The following is a 21,666-nucleotide window of genomic DNA, read 5'->3' on the forward strand; positions in this document are numbered from 1 at the left end:
TGGACAAAGAATAATTAATCTCGGGACTAAATTCAAGAAGAGTTTATCCCATGTTTGGTTGAATAAAATTGTGGTATAATTAATTTCGGGATTGTAGTATTTTTTTATCTCCATGGAAAGGTGAAATAACTATCCCGAAATAACTAATCCCGTGATAACATCTTTCCAACCAAACGACCTCTAAATGTGTTTTTTTCCAAAACTAAGATGTTTGGCCAAACTTTTAATGGAAAAAATATTTTTGAGTTGAAGCAGAAGTAGTTTTTGAAAAAAAAAAAATTCAAAAATACTTTTTTGAAAAATAATTTTGAGAAAAATAAACGTAGAAATACTTTTTAAAAGTTTGATCAAACACTAATTGATACTCAAAAATATATTTCTAATTAAATAACAACAACACAACAACACAAACCCAGTTTGATCCCAACAGGTGGGGTCTGGGGAGGATAGTTTGTACGCAGACCTTACCCTACTTAATGCAGTTAGAGAGGCTGTTTCCAATAGACCCTCGGCTCAGGAAGGGCAAGAAGAAGAGGAGGAAAGCAAGGAAGGAAGAAAGAAGGAAGAGAAAAGAAAAGGGGAGAGATAAAAGATAAGTAGTACCAAATAATAGCAGTAGGGGTACAATACTAAGGCAAACAAAACCACATAACGTAATAGAAATCTAAGAATATGAAGGGACATGCATGCTACTAAGACTATCGGTGAACAACTATAAACTACCTACTAACTTTCTACCTTAATCCTCGACCTCCACACCCTCCTATCAAGGGTCATGTCCTCAGTGAGCTGAAACAGCTCCATGTCCTGTCTAATCACCTCTCCCCAGTACTTCTTAGGGCTAACCTCTTCTCAAACTCTCCATGGCCAACCTCTCACACCTCCTGACAAGAGCATCATTGCTTCTTCTCTTAACATGTCCGAACCATCTCAGCCTCGACTCCCGCATCTTGTCCTCCACGGAGCCAACTCCCACTCTGTCCCGGATAGCTTTATTCTTAATCCTATCTCTCGTGGTACACGCACACATCCATCTCAACATCCTCGTCTATGCTCCTCATATTTCTAATTAAATAGCCAAAAATAAATTACTTCTCCTCGCCAAAATATATATTTTTTTAAAAGCATTTTTCCAAATAAACTAATATATAAGAAAGCAAAAATAAATTAAAAACGACTGTCCTGATGTCGTTGTATCATTCGTCAAACACGAGGGTTCACTTTTTTTTATTTTTCTCTTAGTCGTGACATTATTTTTTTATTAAAAGTATTTTCCTCAGAAGATCTTATAAAATTAAATTAATTAAATAAAGAAATGCTACTAGGTGTATTAATTAATTTGTCTAATTGTGTTAATTTCTAAGTAACTCTAAATTAAACATACATGTATGCTTCTTCTTCTTTCTTACACCTTTCTCTTTTGGGGGTTTCTTCCTTTTCACAGAATCTGAATATTACTCTCTTTTTCATCTGTCTAAATCCCTCTTTCTCTTATTATCTCATAGATACATACATACGTATCTAAAAAAACATCACTCTCTCTGACTTTTCCCAATTTAACGATAAATTTAGGTAACAATTTTTTCTTCATTTCCTCATTTTGTGTGATATTTTTATGTGGAAATCTCTTGATTTTTGATTTTTTTTGATGTTTACATCTTGTTTCCTAATTTAGTAATTCATTTTTATTTTTTTGCCTCATGGTTTGATTTGGATTTGTTAGATGATTTTTGGTTAAACCCAAGTTGTTCATATTTATAGGGCTTTTGCTTAGGATATGTTGAAATTTAGTGGCTATTTGGTGAAAAGTTGTGATCTTTTGTACCTTTACTAAGAAATTAGTTCACAGAAGTAGCTAACTTTATGTGACTTTTTTGAGCTTAGATATACTTATAATTGTTGTACGGATTTGGTCCTTTGATTGATCAGAAGTTGAACTGGAGCTATACATGAAAGACTGGACTAAAGTAATTTGTGAATTAGTCCTGAGGGCAACTTTTATGATCTATAGTATGATAAAGATCTTTTTTTTTTTTTTTTTGATTAAGCAATTACTGTAGTTATATGCTTTCTGACTGCTGGGTTGCTATGAAGTGTTTGTCAATTTTATGATAACATTTGGTAAATGATTTGCTGTTGTTTTAATGATACATAGTCATATTAGATAAAAAGGGAGAAGATGAATAATCAAGGAGGATCATGCTACTCATTTACTTTTTAACTGCTTGATGCTTCATCAGAACTTTAACGTGGACTCGGAATTTTATTTAAAAAGAGAACAATTTAAAGTTATCAAATTAAAAAAAAAAGGAAAAAGAAACTATTGTTCCCCCCTTGTAAGGAGGCAGATGTGCTGAAGCTTGAAATAACTTACACTGGTTGGGTTGTTACTTTATTTGGTTTTCGGTATAGCGTGCTTTGACATGCAATCTGCACCAAAACGCAAGCATTTCTAGTTTATATCATTGAAGTCACATCCTCTGAGTTTATTTGCGCTATTTTTTTGTAGGAGAGAGTAGCTTTGAGAATGGAGAAAATTGAAGAGTCAGGTTGCCCGGGTTGGGGTGCATCGTTTTTTCAAACAACGGAAGATGTTGCAAGAGCTGTTACTGCTGCTGCAGCTGCTGTTCGGTCACCACGACCTTCCGTTGTATATTCATCTAAAGATGATAGTGGTAGCCAGCTTCAGAAACTTCAGCGTCAAGTATCTAGATTGATGAAAGGTTTATCCAGTCCCCCTCAAGTTAAAAGTGGAGCCTACAACCCGGAAATACTAACTAGCCAAAAGCGTCAGTGGGCTAGGTTTCAGTTGCAATCCCTGGTATGCTGTATGCCTAATCCTGGATCTTATTGATGTATGCTAAATTGCAGGAAATTAAGTTATCCATTTAAAGTTCCCTCAATATCTTATTCGGGTTTTAGTTGCATTTGCTCCAAATGCTACTTTGTTCCTATAGTTTTTATAAATTAAATACTACTCCCTCTTTCCCAATTTATGTGGCACTTTTCGCTTTCCAAGATTCAAACTATGTGAACTAACTTTAACCAACCAACATTTTAAGATATATTTTTTTTATCATATTGACATGAGAAGAATTGCACTTATATTACTTTTCGTGTAGTTTTTGAATATCTAAATTTTGATGTTAGAATATTAAGTTAATCTCATCCAATTTAGCTTTAAAAACTAGTCAAACTGACTCTCGATAAGCAAAAAGTGCCACATAAACTGGGACGAAGGGAGTAATTCCAGCTTGAAGTTTTGACGATGGTGAATGATAGACGTTAAACTCCTGGATTTGATAGCTAAATGTTGTTTTCAATTTATACTATATGTACAGAGTTCTTTTACATATTATGTAAACTTGCAGGATCATAAAGTTTGGAAAGAGCCATCAAGGCTTTTTGAGAGCGTGGTAGTTGTTGGACTCCATCCTAACTGTGATATTCAAGCGCTTCAAAGGCTTTATTTTTCAAGAAAGCTAGACAGTCCAGGGAGATTTAGAAGCGCACTCGGTGGTCAAAGTCAATCACGGGTGGAACCTAACCTTGAACCTCAGGTGTTGAATCTCTTAGCGGTTTTATTTGCATAAACTTAGAACCATATAATTGTCATGGAATATAAGATGTTATTACTTCTTTGTGTTTCAGGTCTTGTTTGTTTACCCTCCAGAGAAGCAACTTCCACTAAAATACAAGGATCTTCTCTCATTCTGCTTTCCAGCTGGAGTAGAGGTTGGGTTATCCCTATCAAGCCCCTTTCCCCTTTATTTGGCGTTTAATATCTGATGGCTTCGTGGAATTTTTGGGGTAGTTTCCTTTGTATTGTTGATATATTGGGGAGATTTAGTTTGCAGTATTTCAAGCGTTAAACGTGGTTGCAGTTGGTCAACTTCTGTAAAGAATTAAGAGTTATAGGTGTAGAAAGCAAAAAACTTTTTTTGAAGCATACAACATATTATAGGTGATGGATCACGCATCTTGCAATTACATTTACCTGTTCCTACCTAAGGTAAGAAAACAAAGAAAAATAAACATAAAAAAAGGACTAGTTGATTTAAGATAAAACAAACTAAGTGAGGCATCAATCTCCTTTCCTTTCAAGGGAAAAAAAAGGATAAAATTAAGTATGGCTTGAACTTGGAATGTAATGTATTTTTACCAGGTAAAACAATAATGTCTTTTCTATTGCATCTCTACCTTATATTTTCAGCCATACTTGCAGTGGATCTTTTCTGACAGTTCAATAATGGTGCATCTGATTACAGGTTCATGCTGTTGAGAGAACTCCATCAATGAGTGAGTTAAATGAAATACTTCTGGGTCAGGTAGTGATGCTTCCTTTCAATAATAAGCTCCGAAGTGATAATTAAGAACACATTCCTGTAAGAAAAGCCAAACTGTAGTGGGATTTACTGCAAAGCAGCTGATAGAATACTCTCTCAAAGGCTTAATATGTTATTTGACAATTAGATATTCATAGGAGAATGACTGAAGGCTTTATGCAGGCACAAAGACTTTTAACTTTTTTTCAGAAACTTTTTTTAAGCATATATGCATTTTTGCAGTGGATACTCTGAACTAGAAGAAGCTGGATGTTGTAGGTTCCATTGATAGACTATATTTCTGTGGGTTCTATACTTTTACTAGATTTAGGCTTCTTGTAGAAACAGGGATGTGTAAATTAATGAAGGGATTACTATCTGCTATTTGGCATATTTTCATATATTTAGCGACCAATAAAACAAAAAAATCCTTTCCTCAGCTGGAGTAGTGTATTGCCCTTTTAAAAGAAGTATTCTTTCCATCCAAAGAGAATATAGTTATAATATTGAGGAAACTACTATTCTGTCCCGTTGTTTATTTTCCATTAGAAAGTGAAATATTTATCTGTTCTTTTGTAGTTTTGTCTTCTGTCTGATAATTATCAACCTAACTTCAGTGTTTTTGGCATGCAAATTTTGTTTTGTGGTGTAATACAAAGCTTATGGTATTCAGATATACGTGTTAATGTGCTGCTACTTTTCCAGGAACACCTTAAACAAAGTGATCTATCCTTTGTGTTCCGGCTTCAGGTATCTCGTCTGACATTCTTTTTTGTAATCGAGCATAACATCAAGTTGTACATGGAACTGCTTATAGATTTGATTTTCTATCTACACCATTATTCTTAAACGTTATCAAATTACACAACTTTTCGGCTGTTTTGGTCTCCTTAGTAGTCTGGTTTTTATTGTTAAACAGATTCCTGTAGGTATGTACAATTAGAATAGTGCAACACACTTGAAAATACAACAGTAAGATGAAGTGCCTTACACTTTCAGCTGTAGACTTTAGATTTATCACCAACATTTAATAGCTCTTTCTTTGAATTAAACAACAGTAAGAAGTGGCTTCCAGCTTTCATGTCTACTCTGTGCATAGATGTGCCAGCTTTGGCTTTGTGAATAGGAAAATTTTGTTTACTTTTTCTGCTCCCTTTCTCATCCTAAGGTAAAAAGATAAAAGCAATTAGACAAAAGAATTGGTGGCTGACAAATTGGAGTATGTATTTTAACTCTAAGTTTCTTGATGTAGGTTGCTGATAGTTCAACTCTATACGGTTGCTGTGTTCTAGTTGAGGAAATGGTCCATAAACCCTCTGGATTGCTTTCCATGATTTCAGATGGACAACATACCCGCTTGGGTATTAGCCGCCAAATTTTAACGACACGCCGCTGTTATTGCATTCTTTCCAGACTTCCATTTTTCGATCTTCACTTTGGTGTATTAAATAGGTTTGTTTCTCTTTCGATTGAATTTTCTAGCTTGTCCAGATGCTTGCTGTTGTTCTTAAACTTCAGAGATTCTTCGCAAGTAATTGCGGTTGTTGTTCTGTTGCTAGTGCCTACTGAAGTACTGTTATTTCTCCCTTTTCTAGCATTTTCACTGAAGAAAGATTGGAGCGGTTAACAAAACAAGTTGGTGATCTTGATTTTGATTCCCTTATGATTGATGATAAGGAAGAAAATCTGGAAGAAAATCCTTCCAGCATTTCATTGGAAGAAAGAGATCAGTACATCCTGAATGGCTCTGTAGAAAGCTCTCAACCAATCATGTCTAATTCTGTGACTAGTGGAACCGTTGATGACATGTCTCAGCTGGAGTATAGAGTTGTAGAAGGGTACATACACCCAAAGAAAGATGGAAGTGATAACAAGGCGCGTATGGTTGATACTGACATAGATTGTGCTAATAAAGAAGTTATACTTGAAAGGCAAGTCCCTGAAGCTTCTGATAACAAACTGCTGGTAGAAAAGGGTGTACCGCATGCTGTTTTGCCACTTTTAAGATATCATCAGTGCGAAAGTTCTGAATCTTCCTCTAGGTATATTACTTCCTCTATTAGCTCCTTAGTACAATCTTTTCTTTACGATCTGTCTCATAAATTTGTGTCCCTTTTTTTTTGCTTTGTGATATATCTATCATATCCAAAATATTGAGAGAACATCGCCTCTATGAAGTGCTTTTAATTTTGGATTACAGCTTCCAGGGCTCTCCTAGTGAAGATAGACATTTTAGAAGTGATTTTGATGAGACCGAAACGGAGGAAGCATCCTTTTCTGGTCAAGATGATTCAAGTCAGCATAGTGATATAGTAGAATGGGCAAAGGTTTGAATCTTACTTAGCATAGACCCAGTGTTTTTTCAAGCTCTGGCTTGTAATTAGTGGGTTATTCAGGTCTTCACTGATCCCTTCATTCTCCTTCACTTTGTAGGCCAACAATAATGGATCTTTGCAAATAATATGTGAATATTACCAGCTAAAATGTCCTGCAAGGGGCTCAACAATTAAGTTCCATCCTCTGGATCACCTTCATCCTTTAGAATACCATAGACCTGACGAAGCACTTTTGCATGTTGCTGGATCGACAATTGACTTAAAATCATGCAATACAAGTTTGGAGTTAGCTGAGGTAAATTCTTTTTATAGCAATTGCTGGTAAAAAACATAACATCTCTCACTCTCACCCCCTCTCTTTACTTCACTCTTCAGTGATAAATATATACATAGCGATAGTTGGGTAATGTATCCAGCTAGCTACACCTTGCAATAGATGATATTCTATGTATTATCAGTTTATGTTAATTTGGTTTCGATAATACAGGCTCACAATGCACTCATGGTGGAAGAGGAAGCAACTGCTCTGTCAGTCTGGGCTATTGCATGCTTATGCGGCTCATTGCGGCTTGAACATGTGTGTGGCTATACAACCCGAATATAAGTGACAAGTGTTACTATAAAACTTTTTGACCTTTATCAGATATGATTGCCTCTTTGTCACCAAATTTCTTTTAGAGAAATGCAATGCCAGATGGGTTAATGTCATCCACATTAGCTGTTGCATGAACAAGAAAGTTCTGAATTAGGGAAAATGTATGCATGATTTCATTCTTTGTAGAGTCAGGAACTTGTATGCAATGCTCCAACTTTGACTCAATATAATGGGTTTAAAGTGGAAAACCTCTAAAGAAAGCTGGCTCCCAGCTACAAACTTACTAGAATATCATTGAAACAATACTTAACATGTTAAAAGGGTAGAATGACTAATTCCCTGTTGATTGCCAAATGGGCTCTCCCATTATTCTATAAAACATGGAACACACGTTTCTTTTCTTTGTCATTTTTAAAAGTTAATTATTTGTATTAATATTGTCCTATTTCTGAGCTGCTGTGGTAGCATATATCTTGCGGAGGCCTCCACTTTGTCTTTTTTTTTTTTTTGTTGCATCGATTGCTTAAAAATGAAAATAGAAGGTTAAGGGAAAGCATGATTTTTCTTATCAACAGAATGGGAGATGGGTTTAATTTTTTGGATTTTTAGATAATTGCTCAAGCTCTATAAAGTATTGGTTTTTGGGATTTTAAATAATCAAATCATTCACACTCCTATATTTAAGTTATACTTAAGTCTATTTAGTCTCTCAATGTTTGACTATGAAGATTCTTGCATGCTATTCAAAGTCTTTTGACATTATTGTTCCTACTTGCATCTTATAGGTGCTGACACTGTTTGCGGGAGCTTTACTGGAGAAGCAAATTGTTGTGGTTTGTTCAAATTTGGTACGTATCAGTTGGCGGCATCTTTTGTATGGTATGATTCAGTCAGATTTGGCATCATATGAGTGCTGTTTTGTCTTCAAATTCTGAATGTTTTCTTGATTAGTTTGTTCTGCCTAGGCAGCACACTTTTTATTAATTTGAAGATTGATGTTGTCTTTCAAATACATGTAACATGTTAGGTGAAGACCTTTCTAGATCCACAATTTCCCATAGAATTGGCATGATCGTTAGAACTGATATTCTAGGGAAGCCCTAAATATTTGATGCAGAATCTAATTTGAGTTACTTAATTGCAGGGAATATTGTCTGCTTGCGTTCTGTCCATTATCCCTTTGATTCGTCCTTATCAGTGGCAAAGCTTGATAATGCCGGTAATTATAGTTGGCGATGATTTTTTTTCCTCAAGGAATAGATCTATTGTGTTTCCTGATTTATCTAACTTTCTTGACGTGCGAATTGTCCAGGTTTTGCCAAATGACATGCTGGATTTTCTTGATGCACCCGTTCCCTATATAGTGAGTATACCCATGTCTTAGGCTTTTCCTTGTCTTTCTTAATTGGCTCCCAAAGATATGTGCAAGTAAAGAGGTTTTGTTGGAAGTTTGATTAGGCCATTCTTAAAACAATTGGAGTACTTGAATGAGGGGTTTGTTTCATTGTGAGTAAAAGTCGATGCGTTTGTTGATGCTCTCGTTGCCAATGATGAAAGTTTTCTTCACTATCTTGTATATCTTGTGCCATGACATCATTTTTCCTGCTTTTTCTTTTAGATATCTTGCATTATTGGGAAATCATTCAGTATGTATTCTTCCTGTATTAGCTGATCTTGTCTGTGTGAGAATGTAATTTGTTTTTTGATTGTTTATTTCTTAGGTCACAAGGGATTGTTTATGGTGAATTTACTTATATTTTGTTTCTTTATTTTTTTCTTCTTATCTTTGAGTAGGTAGGTGTGAAGAACAAAACCTCTGAGGTCCAGTCAAAGTTAACAAATATCGTCCTTGTAGATGCTAACAAGAACCAGGTTCGTAAACTTAGTCATTTCTATTGCATGAGCTGAAGACAGATATTGTTTGCTCCTCTCTTCAGTAGACTGTTTTCTTAGTTTTTGTTCATCAAAACTTTTTTACTTAGTACTGCATATGATGTTGTGAAGTTGTTGCTTGTGATTAAGTTTTCTAAGAGGGATATTCTTTTCCTGTGTATTACATTGGAATTCAGGTGAAGTCACCAACTATACCACAACTTCCGCAGCAAAAGGAGTTATACTCTTGCCTAAGTCCTTACCATGCAAAACTGGTGGGAGAAAGTTATCTGGCAAGGAAAAGGCCAGTTTATGAGTGCACTGATGTTCAGGTATTCCTAAACTTCTCTTTGCTTCCCTTCCGTTCCGTTTCCTGTCCCTTACCACAGAGGCAGCCATGATTTATTTTTGACTCGTCTAACTTAGGCGGTTGCTTCCAACTAAAGCCACTGATATACTTGTTTTATTCCCAGAGTAGCATGGTTGAAGCATTTCTAATTATAGATTTGGCGTTTGATTATAGTCTGTGAGTTTGTTGACCTATAGTCTATTGTACCATCCAAAAGCAAAAGAAAAAAATGATATAGAAGGCAATGAATGCAATTATGCCCGTTTGGAATTATATAATTAGGTTAAAGTTAAATGCTATGAAAAGGTCTAATTTTGTTTTTTCACTTTGGAGCCTCATGAACTTGAATTCAACCTTAGTTTGTTGTCTTCTCCTTGTTATGAGGATTCCCAATTTTGACTGATATTTATCCCTTTGCAAATGCTCATATCCCTTCCTCCGAATGGGTAATCACTTATCTGACCATTTTAATCCTTACCCCATTTGGGCATGCTCAATCTTTCTTATATTGTCTCTCCTTTTGACCCAGCACCCAAAATGATTAATGAGGAATGTAACTGTAAATTGGAGGTCATCTTATTGGGTAAAAATAGTACCATATTAAGAGCGATCTTTGAGATTCTTTATTTGTGTGCTTGTAGAAGGTGGTTTTCTGCATTTGGGCATGAGGGAGTATTAATTTTTATCGGTAACCACCTAGGTGAGAAATGTTAGCAAAGTATGTTATCCTGATAAAGTCGTAGCTCCACCAGTGGATCCATCTTTGCAAGTTGAATTGTGAATTGGTAGAAATGCTTAGACCGGTGAAATTTTGAGAGATGTTCCATTTCATTTGTATTTGTAGACCTGAATACTTGTTCTTTTATATGAAACATTTACAATCATAAAACGTAAACTGAAGGTATGTAGAGTAGCTATTATCTCTTAAGAGTTTTATTGAAGATATTGTCCTGGTCCTTTTATCTTTTCTTCCTTCAGCTATCCCATAGAGCATTTACTTTTCTGGCTCCTCTTATGCATAAAGAATCTTACTTGAGTTCAATCAATTGATGGCCTATTAGGGGACGTTTAGGATTCACAAGTGGTGTTTGTTTGTGCATAATTTTTCGAAGTCTTACTTTTCAAAAACGTGCTTGGTTAAGTTTTTAAAGTAGTGTTGCAAAATGTGTGTATTCAAAAAAAGTTCTTTTTCCATTTGCAGAACATTCAACAAATCTTCAAAAAGAACTAATCAACCACGTCTCATTAACACACCTTTTTTTTTTTTGAAAACTTTTTCCGGGAGTTCTTCATTAGTGTTTAGGCTATATCTGGTTGTGTCTTTATTGTTGTTTTAACCATGATATTTTTTTTAGGTTGAAGCTGCAAAGTGTTTCCTATCAGTGTTGCGGTCTTACCTGGATTCTCTGTGCTCAAACCTTCGTTCACATACAATTACTAATGTCCAATCAAATGATGATAAGGTTTGTAGCTTCTCCTCAGAGTATTTGATCGCTCTGATTACTTGGATGAAGAAGTCTTTTTTTTTTTGAATGCTCTGGAATGTTTTGAAGAAAATTAACGAAAGAACCAAGAGAAAGTAAAATACACTGGCTCAATTAACCTGGACCTAGTGATTGTACTTGTATTGCTTCGAGTGGTATCTGTAACTTAATTATTCAGAACTAAATGTTGTCTAGACTCTTTGGCAAACCCTGTTCCAAATAGGGAACAATTGAAATAGATACTTGGTGCGGATTCTTCAAGATTCATGCTTAACCTGCTGTAAACCGTATGACCGGTTTATCCATCGCAGAAATTGAAATAGTAATTTAATATTTGAGCAACTTTACATACTAAAATGTAGTTTGAAGCTCCTATCTTCTGAATTTACTATCAATGATTCAACAACTTATCTGCCCTCTCAGGGTAGGTTAGGGTCTGCGTACACACTATCCTCCCCAGACCCCATTTGTGGGAATTGCTGGGTTTTTTGTTGTTGTTGTTGTTGTATCCGAGTACCAAAAATTGAGGAGAACCTCTTCAAAATTGTCTATTTTTGTACTTACGAAAATTTACACCAGAGTAACCGTTAACCTGGAGACAGTTTATTTATAGTATAGTTTGTTCAAAAACATTTGAAGGTAAAATTCCCATGTGTCACTAAGTAACATAGTTTCAGATGGTAGAAGCATAACTTATCTAAAACTTTCCCTATTCTCTGCTCCATTTGGTGATTGGATATTAGCATCAGCTTTTATATGAAGATTTGCATTGTTAAAATCTCAGTTTTCGTTTAGTGTGAGCTCTTTTTCTTATCTGGTATGCGAGTTGCTGTTCTTTTTCTTTGTTTCCTGTAACAATATCTGCAGTTTGATAAACATCACAGCTTTTAAGAAGAAATACATATGCTTTTCATGCTTACACTGGCTGGTAAAGAAACTTCCTTCTAACTCAGAATTCTTTATCCTGTCCTTTTGTTATCAGGTATCTCTACTCTTGAAGGAGAGCTTTATTGAGTCTTTCCCAAGTCGAGATCGGCCCTTTATGAAGGTGTGTGCTTATGCTTCCAACTTTTTTCAATTATTAACTGAAGCCATATAGTTTCGCTTGCAATACTGAATCTGCATTTACAGAAGCTAGGAACTTTTTGTATTATTATTATTTAGGGTATTAATTGAGGTAATGCAAGCCCATTATAGATTGTAATAATCTTCTCTTGCCACTTTTTCCATATAAAAAATTATATACATTCAAATATTCACTTAATCTTACGGTGAAGTCAATTTTTTGGTTTTCCTCAAAGAACATGCTAATATGTTATTTCTTCTTGCTATTTGATGAAACAGCTTTTCGTGGACACACAGATGTTTTCTGTACATACAGATTTTGTACTCTCTTTCTTCCAGAAGGAATAGAGCCGAGCCACCATGCAAAGATCCAATTCGTGATGTGATAGTGGAACGCAAGTTCCTGTATCTGTAGCTTGTAGTTTATCGCTCAAAGTCTAATATAGGGGTAAGTTGTGTATCATAGAATATCGATCATTTAACATCAGTCTCGTGTTTTTTTCCCTCGATTTTCAACTCAGGCATGCCAAGCAGCGTATGCAATAGAGAACATAAAAGGATGTAGGATAGATTTGTACAGCGAGTGGAGTTCTAGCAAAAGCTAATTTATCTATACTGAACTCAATTCTCTTCATCCTTGTTTAGTGCGTGGTAACTTATAGTAGTGAAAACACAACTGTTAGTACTTTCTTTAATTTCTGGAGATGCTTACTATTTGAAATATCAGAAGGTTATGCGATTTCTTGAACTGGTTCGTCATTTCACTGCCCCCAAAATTTCTTTCCCGAGTACGTTCTTTGCTCCAGGTTAGTTCGATTTCTCCTCTGTGGTGGTAAGGGGTTAAAAAATCTACTACTTTAATTCTTGCATCAAACTGACAATCTCGTGTCCAACTGTATAAAGGTATGTGCAAATCTATGCATAGGAGACGCTCCAAAATATTTGGAGATACATACAAGGTTTGCTTGTTACTAATATAGTCGAGCCTCTCTTCTTTAGATCCCTTGTTTCGCTCGTATAGTAGTATTGATTGTGTCAATGCAGAGGAAATGAATACATTTACATACTATTTAATATTATAAGTGAACTAGTTTTACAAGCACCTATATGCCCTAATCTGTCAACATAAGCTTTGAGCACGTTAAAAGTTCGTCCAAAAGTCTTGGCCTTAAGTTATAAACATGCTTTGGGCAAGTTAAACATTTGGTCAAAATAATTATATTCGCTAGTTAAATATACAAAAATATTAAATATTAATTATGTATAAAGTATTATACATATACAAAACATATATATATATATATATATATATATATATATATATATATATATATTTGCCTGCTTAAAGGGGGATTACAGTGACATGCAAATTTTACAGACAAAAGGGTCATACATCTAAGACAGGTTAAGGATGCTGATATGAGAAGACATGTAAATGTTGGAAAAAGAGTCAATTCTCAGGTAAAGAAAACCTTAATGAAGCAAGGAGCTGGAGTCAGATAAAAATGGTCCTGCTTTGTCAGACCAGTCTTAAAAACTGATAGGGCCATTTGCAATTGCATGCCTTTTCGAGTCATGTGAAATATTGATTGTGTTTTTACGTACTGTTTTGCCAACTAATACTATTTGTGGTTTTAGGAAATTTGACAAGGAAATTTTTGAGTTGAAAATATGACTGCCTCTGTTGTGCATGTGTGTGTGTGTGTGAGAGAGAGGGGAGGGGGGGTAAAACTACAGTGTCAGTGTTTTGGATGCTTTACTAATGATATTCCATCTTATCCCACTTTATCCCATCAAATGCGGGATTATTTTATCTTATCTCTCATGTAGTATAAATTAATTCTGGGATTATAATCCGGGATAATTTAGTCCGCGTAACAAACGACCCCTCAGGTGTAGTGTGGAAGACTTATGTAACGCCCTAGGTAAATCCCAAATTAACAAAACATGGGAAAGATGGTGGATATATAAGTAGACAGACCTTAGAATCTAGTGACTCCATTTTAAAGTCGTGCGGGCCTAGACTCAAAGTGGACAATATAACTAGTGAGTGAGACTATAACAACTAGTTACTTTAATATTTTATGACATGTTTATTCGGACGCAAAAATCACAGAGTTTTTTTGAAACTTATAGCTTTAAACATCATATGAGATTTTTGTGGCTAAATAAACATATCATAAAGAATAAAACGAGAAGTTTAAAGTTATATTAAGATCCAAACAACAAAAAGGAGTAACAATAAAATTTCTAATTATGTAAAATTTTGCAATGTTAACTAAACAATCAAACTAGTACTATTTGATTGGTTTTTTTCTCCTGGTACAATTTAAGTTGCTTGTGTAGGACACTGTATGGTCAGAGTTATCCCTTTATTAACCCAAATGCATTTGCATTTATTGAACCCAAAATGACACAACAACTCAACCGTATGCATGTCGGAACTGTACACAACACTTTGTACCCCTCTTCAAACAACCAAAATAAAGACATACAAATATTGTACTTAACTAAGTTTTGGTTTGTTAAATTCTCCACTGTTTTTTTGGGACTCTTTAAGTGGGCGTTTGGACATAAGAATTGTAAAATTTCAAAACAGGGTGAAAATTTTTTTCAAATGAAAATGGTATTTAAATTTAGAGTTGTGTTTGGACATGAATATAATTTTGGGTTGTTTTTGAAGTTTGTGAGTGATTTGAGTGTAAATTTTGAAAAACAGTTTTTTGGAGTTTTTCAAATTTTTGAAAATTTCCAAAATGCATCTTCAAGTGAAAATTGAAAATTTTATGAACAATCGCTGGTTTAAAAAAAAAAAGTGAAATATTTTGGAGAAAAGGATTTTTTTTTATGTCCAAACGGGATCTAAAACTGGATTTTAGGCGTTTGGACAATATTTGAGTTGAAGTTGAAAAAAAATAAAAAGCTTATTTGAAGTTGCTCCGATTGGACATAAATTTACTTAGAATAAAAAAAAAAAAATTGTAAAAGTTAGAAGATTTATAGCAGGAATTTGAGTATTTGAAAACTTAACTTGAAATACACCTTCAAACCGCTAGTTCAGCTTGAAGTAATTATATTCAAAACTTTTGGTAAATAGTTGTATTTCACTTAAAGTTCAATACTTTAACTTATTAAAATTTTATGGTCAAACTTCAACTTGTAATTGTCTTACTTTTCTCTCTATCATGAGCAACGTGTAAGATTTTTTTTTTTTTTTTTTTTTTTTTTTTTTTTTTTTTTTTTTATCTCAGTCAAATTTGGTTGCTTTTGAGATCTTGTCATAGAAATAACTATCCTACTACTTAGTTTCTTGATGAACGTTTTCACTTATATTTACACCGTTTCTCCTCCATCTTAAATGAAAGTTGCAACTTGCAATGGATAAATTCATTTATAATAAATGAATGGAATTAAATCAATTCAATCTTAAGAGTTAATCCTGCTTCTTTTCACGGCTTCTCCACTATCATATTCTTTTTGATTATGCTCGTTTTGAGCCGCTGGTCCATCGAAAACAACCTTTTTATCTTTACAAGATAGTAGTAAGGTCTGCGTACACATTACTCTTTCCAAACCTCATTACCCTTCCCACACGTTACTTGTAAGATTACACTAAATTTACTACTATCGTTGTTGTCAATGTTAAGAGTTAATTAAACTGGTTATGGACTAGTAAGATAAATACGCATCTTCACATTCTTCCCATTCATGTGATCTAGCACATGGCAACAATTAATTTTTGAGTTCTAATTCAAGGAAGAATTCAAGTTAAGACTAATTAAGGAGTAGAGAATCGTTACAAATATTCTTTTAAGTATATGACCCTTGATCGATAAATATATTCATGAGATGTAAAAAACACAACACAAAAAAACTAATTTGCCGGATTATTTTCTTCTATTCATATTATAATAATTGATCATTAATGGATTAAGTTAGTATATAAGAAGAATCACTTATTTGTTAACTACTTCTTTGTGACAATATATATTTGGGAAAAAAATAAAAAATAGCCAGATTTATAACTGATTAATTAAAAGATTGTCACGGTTTCAAAAGTAATCGAAATTTAGCCATTTTTTCATGTAAAAATAAAATTTGAACAAAAACACCCTTAAAAATCCGAAAATATTCTAGCATAATATGCTGGAATTTCATAATGTGCTGGAGTTCCAACATAATACGCAGGAAGTTTATATGCAGGAGCTCCATAATCCAGCATATTATTGTGAAACTTTCAATGTGCTGGAGTTCAAACATAATATGCTGGAGCTTTATGCACAGACAAGGGCAGATTTATTGAGGGCAGAGGGGATGGTACGCCACCCGCAAGATTCAGTACAAATTCTATGTATATATGTGTATATATGTAAGAAATAGGATAAATAGAAGCGGTGCCACCCAGAGTAATAAAAGGCACCAAGGTGCTAGTGGTTGAGGCGTAGAGTTTTCTCCTTAATGGCGAGGGATCAAACCTTGCTTGTAGCATTTTTTTTAGATAAGGGTGATAAAGGTTTGTGCGAGGATTGTAAGGTGATCCCGAGTGAGAACCTTGCGACACAACATAGGCTCCTGGTGATGGACGTCGGTATCTGGATAAAGAGGACGAAGAGGTCTGAACGGTGTCAACTGAGGATCAGGTGGGGAGTTTTGACTAAGGACAATGCACAGGAGTTGGAGAGGCGGTTGACGGTTATGGGGGCCTGGAAGAGTAGTGAGGATGCTAGAGTTATGTGGACGGCAACGGCGGATTGTATAAGGGAGGCGGCGATGGAGGTGTTAGGGATCTCAAAGGGTTACTCTGGCGAGCACAGAGGCGACTGGTGGTGGAATGACGTGGTCCAGGGTAAACTGGAAGCAAAGAAAGCGGCGTACCTTAAGTTAGCGGAGAGCACCGAACAGAGAGAGATATAAGGAAGCTAGGAGGGAGGCAAAATTAGCGGTCACGGAGGCTAAGACTGCTGCGTTTGGTCGGCTGTATGAGGAACTGGGGGCCAAAGGTGGGGACAAGAAGTTACTTCGGCTGGCCAGAGCGAGAGAGAGGAAGGCTCGTGACCTGGATCAAACTAGGTGCATCAAAGACGAGGAAGGTCGTGTGTTGATGGAAGAGGCCCAGATTAAGCAAAGATGGCAGTCGTATTTTCATAAACTGCTGAACGAAGAGGGGGACAGAAACATCGTGTTAGGATGATTGGTGTAACACCCCATAAATTTGAATCGCTTGTGGATGCATTAAATGAGTATTAACGTGATGGTAATCAATTGTTATGACAAGAAGTGTACGAGGCATATCATAAGTGATTTGGGGTCCAATGAGAGACCTAAGTCTAAGCCAAGTTGGAAAATTATATGATAGACTAAAATTCAAAATGAGTATGCATAAAACCACACTTTAGACGATCATATCTAGATATATATAAGGTTTTAGGTGATGCACAACCTATCAAATGAAAGTTTATTGAGTCTAGTTTCTAACGCTTCAAACCGTTTGTCATTTGGACATCCCTACAAGAAGTTATGACCAAATTACCAAAGGTTGGCGGAGGAGTGTGTGGATGCGAAGCATCCGAGGCGGCATCCGAAAAGAGGGGCTAGCAGTGAAGTGCTGCCATAGCATCCGGGTCAGCATCCGAGCTCCTGAGAGGAGTGAACTTAAGATGCGAAGCATCCGAGGCTGCATCCGAAATCTGGGCCTATAAACACAATTTTGGGGTCCATTTTTCCCTTTTCTTTTGGATGAATCTTAGGGTTTTCCTCTACTCTCTCAAGACTTCCAACTCCTACCATCTTCAAGGTAAGTAATCCTTATTATCTTGGTGTGAAATTTCATAATTTCTACACTAGTATTGATGAAATCTACACATAAAATACTTAGATCTTCAAGAGATTTCTTCAAGAACTCAAAGGAGGGTTTTGCAAGATTTCTTCCTAAAAAGTAATCCTACACCCTTAGACTTACATGTATGAATTTATTAAGGGAATATGAGTATGAATAAGTAATAGAACTCTTGGTATGGTGATTGGAAGCCATAAATTCCCAATTTAATTACATAACTATTGTGGAGATAGAATAGATGATTATTTAATGGAACTTTATTGGTTGGGTGTGGATGGATGGTCACATATGTGATGTTGGAAATTATAAATTGGTTAATCATGATGGTGGGATAAATTGTTGATGAATGGTGGTAGTTGGATGATCTAAATATATGGTGATGGGATGTAGAGAGTTATGCTTACAAGGTGTTTGATAATATGCCTAAATGACTTAAGTTATGGAATTTGTTACTAATATTGGGTTCCATTGGATGTTGCTATTGTCGATTGAAGGTTCTTAGTGTTGTGGATCATTGTAATATCACTAAGGGGCGAAATTGAGGTATGTGAGGCTAACTCTCTATATTTGGGAATGTTAATGATTCTCCCTACGTCCCATCCATTATGACTATTACTAGTTTACTCAGAAAGTAATTATGCCTTAGTTCCATGAATAGTTGTAGAAATTCTATTCTCTAGATGACGTGGTTTCATAATTCATTCAATATCCCATGAGTCTCAGTTATGACATATCACTTTATTACGAATACACATTCCAGTAGAGTCCTATCTAGCAGTTCAGTATTATGTAAGTCCGTATGTTTCAGTATTTCAGTATCATGTATTGCATCATGATTCTCAGTTCCTTATTTTAAATCCTGAATGTCGAACACCTGTATTTGGGTCTGAGGCCATAGTTTATGCTATATGCATCATTGGGCCTAAGGCCGTAGTTATGTATACGTATACTTGGGTCCGAGGCCGTAGCTTGTGCACATATATATATTGGGCCTGAGAACGTAGTTTATCAAATAAACAGATTGTTCATCATTCAGAAGAGGGAGTATTCATAACCTTACTTCCTATGTTTAGTTCAGTTATCAGTTTCAATTTCAGTATTTACAGTTCTTTCCTTTAGTTGTTTTACATACCAGTGCAATTCAAATGTACTGACGTCCCCTTTTGCCCGGGGCCTGCATCTCGCGATGCAGGTAACGATTTACAGGTTGAAGACTATACTTTCTAGGACATCTCGTATCAGCTATTGGTGAGCCCCAGTCTTTCGGGGCATTATCCCTCCCTTTTTCAGTCATTATAGTATTTTAGTTAATAAGGTATACTGGGGACCTTGTCTCGGTAAACAATTAGCATTTCAGTATTCTTTAGAGGCTTCATATACTATAGTTCAGTCAGTCAGATGTTAGCAGGCTTTTATGTGTTAGCCTTGTCGGCTACTCGTTTATACTTGCAGACTTTTCAGTATTTTTTGCATCTATGATATTTCAGTCAGACTCTTTAGTAGATCATCATGTTATATATTTACATCTAGCTTACAGTTATACCATATGTTGATCCAGCCATACAGTTGGTTCTCTCGGTCTCATGTAGTCAGGCACCTAGTGCCGTGTTATGCCCAGGGCATGGTTCGGGGCGTGACAAAGCTTGGTATCAGAGCCTAGGTTCAAGAGTCCTAGGGAGTCTATGAAGCCGTGTCCAGTGGGTTCATTTTTATGTGTGTGTGCGCGCCACATGTGAGCACGTGATTTTTGCCCTATATGAATTACTTCCATAGTTTCAAAACAAAATAATTTCTTTTCATTATTTGCAACTTTATGGATTTTCGAAAAAATAAAAAAAAGGTGTTACATGTGCATTTAGGAGTTAATTTTGCATTTTTATAATTGTTTAGTAATTAAGTTGTTTTAAATAAAAGAAAATCACCAAAAAATAGGTTAATTTGCATTTTTCATTCTATATTTCAATTTGGAGTAATTTTTCTTTTAATTGTTCGGTTAATTAATTTTGATAATTATCATTTAGGCTTAATTAGTGTATTTAGGTCAATTAGGTTCTAGGAATTAATTTAGATTTTTGGAAAAAAAAACAACAAAAAGAATTAATTTTGGAAAAAGGGAAAGATTTTGAAAAGAAAGAGAGATCAGATTTTATATTTGGGCCAAAGTTAATTAAAATTGTCAAGCCCAAATCAAACCCCAGCCCAACCCACTTCTTATCATTAACCCGCCCAGACCCACGCTCCAACCCGTTTGGCTAACCCGACCCACTCCCTAAATACACACGCAAATACAATCTCAAAGAGCCAACACGCAAAATCCCTAAATCTAACGCGCACTGTGCTTCTTCTCCGAAGAACACGCGAACCAAGCCCCAAATTCCGTCCAAATTCAGGCGAGTGAGTCCCAATTCCCTAACCCACGCGTTCCCCCCATCCCTCCTCTCACCGTTCTAACGGTTACTGACGTGAGATTCCCCTCCCCTCTCACTCGTTCGATTTAGATGTATATCACAATTGGAAGGTTCTAGAGGCGGATTCGCTGGATGAGTGTGAGGTATTGGATTGAGTTCATTCAATCTGAGCCCTACATTCATCAAGGGATTCGTTTTCAAATAGGGCCAGTTCTGATTTTAAGAAGGGGGGGCTGGAGAATAAAAATTTGGAGAAAAGTTGAAAGGCTTGGATTATTTTCTGGTTTTCTGATTCCATTTTCTTCTTTGAAGAGTACTTTCAAAGTTTAACAGAAACATATATACGAATTTTTATTTTTTTGAGTCCGTCTTGGAGTTCCAAAAAGATGAAAAGCTGAACTGAAGTTTAAGTTCGGGTTTACTGTTGTTGTTCTGTTGAATTACTGCTGAACCTCGCTAGTATTCGAAGGCGAAAGGCGTGTTATTAAGGCTGTAATTATTAACAGAAGTTTGCGACTTCAGGTTTGATTTTCTTTTTCACCATGTAACTCTGTTTTGGCTGTTCTTGAGCTATGAAATGGACTGAAGTTTGAAAAAATGACTGAGATTTGTGTAGTTGTCCTAAGCTCATCTCACTGCTCTATTTTTTGTTTCCTTTGGTTTGAATTAGCTTCTTCCCTGATTTCATATGTGTGCTAGGGAGTGTTTGTATGGTCCTCGAGTCTCAGAATCCATCAAAACGTGTGATTTGTGTGTTCGTCTGCCTCGTCTATCACTGTTCGATCATAGTTAGTTCTGAAAATGTTTGGAGAATCGGTTCCTAAACTGTCTGAAGGTTAATTTTGCTTGGCGTTCTGTTATCATAAGCTGTCGGAGTTGGTTTGTTATTGCTATTTGAATCAGCAAAGGACTCGTGTATTTTTCCTGAAATTTCATGCTTATTCATGTACTAACCTTAAAATCAGTCGAGTCATGCATAGTTTTCATTCATGCCTTAACGTTAGAAATGTATGACTATCTGGACGCTTGAATTCTTATCAATTGGATCAACTATCTACTTGCCCACAGTTCCAGTGATCTGCTTCACTTTTGGCTAGGATTGGCATCATTGCAGATGTTACTCTACTGGAATTGGGATTAAAGATGCATGTTGTGTTGTTTGCTGAAGTCAGTTTCTAGCTTTGTTCATGCCTTGTTGTTAAAGATGTATAGGTCATTGGTTCCCTTTCCTACTTCTTTCAAACATGAGTAAGTTGCGTCAAGCAATTTGAAGTGCTAGGTTCCGTTAGAGTGTTAGCATTTGGCAGTTGTGATTGTGATAATCCCGTTCCCTAGATTTTGGTTTAAAATAAGAGGTTAAGTCAAAGTTGTCATGCGAAATAGGTATGTGCAGAAC

General features: G+C 35.6%; 1 protein-coding gene across 2 annotated transcripts; it reads left to right on the forward strand.

Annotated features, from left to right (window-relative positions):
• The first annotated feature begins 1,388 nt into the window (after positions 1 to 1,388).
• Positions 1,389 to 12,774, forward strand: LOC109206874. 2 transcript variants are annotated; one of them, XM_019369735.1, is made up of 19 exons: positions 1,389 to 1,572; positions 2,510 to 2,821; positions 3,372 to 3,560; positions 3,652 to 3,735; positions 4,269 to 4,328; positions 5,031 to 5,075; positions 5,578 to 5,777; positions 5,921 to 6,367; positions 6,526 to 6,652; positions 6,759 to 6,956; positions 7,149 to 7,238; positions 8,042 to 8,104; positions 8,401 to 8,475; positions 8,569 to 8,619; positions 9,051 to 9,128; positions 9,326 to 9,460; positions 10,833 to 10,940; positions 11,944 to 12,009; positions 12,306 to 12,774. In XM_019369735.1, the coding sequence occupies exons 2-19, from the start codon at positions 2,528 to 2,530 to the stop codon at positions 12,372 to 12,374; spliced, it is 2,379 nt and encodes a 792-aa protein (XP_019225280.1). In that variant the 5' UTR covers positions 1,389 to 1,572; positions 2,510 to 2,527; the 3' UTR covers positions 12,375 to 12,774. The 2 variants fall into 2 exon arrangements, with proteins under 2 accessions (XP_019225280.1, XP_019225281.1); XM_019369736.1 differs by lacking the exon at positions 1,389 to 1,572 and adding an exon at positions 1,642 to 2,010.
• The last annotated feature ends 8,892 nt before the right edge of the window (positions 12,775 to 21,666 follow it).

The sequence above is a fragment of the Nicotiana attenuata genome, unplaced genomic scaffold (genome assembly GCF_001879085.1).
Source record: "Nicotiana attenuata strain UT unplaced genomic scaffold, NIATTr2, whole genome shotgun sequence".
NCBI classification, from domain to species: domain Eukaryota; kingdom Viridiplantae; phylum Streptophyta; class Magnoliopsida; order Solanales; family Solanaceae; genus Nicotiana; species Nicotiana attenuata.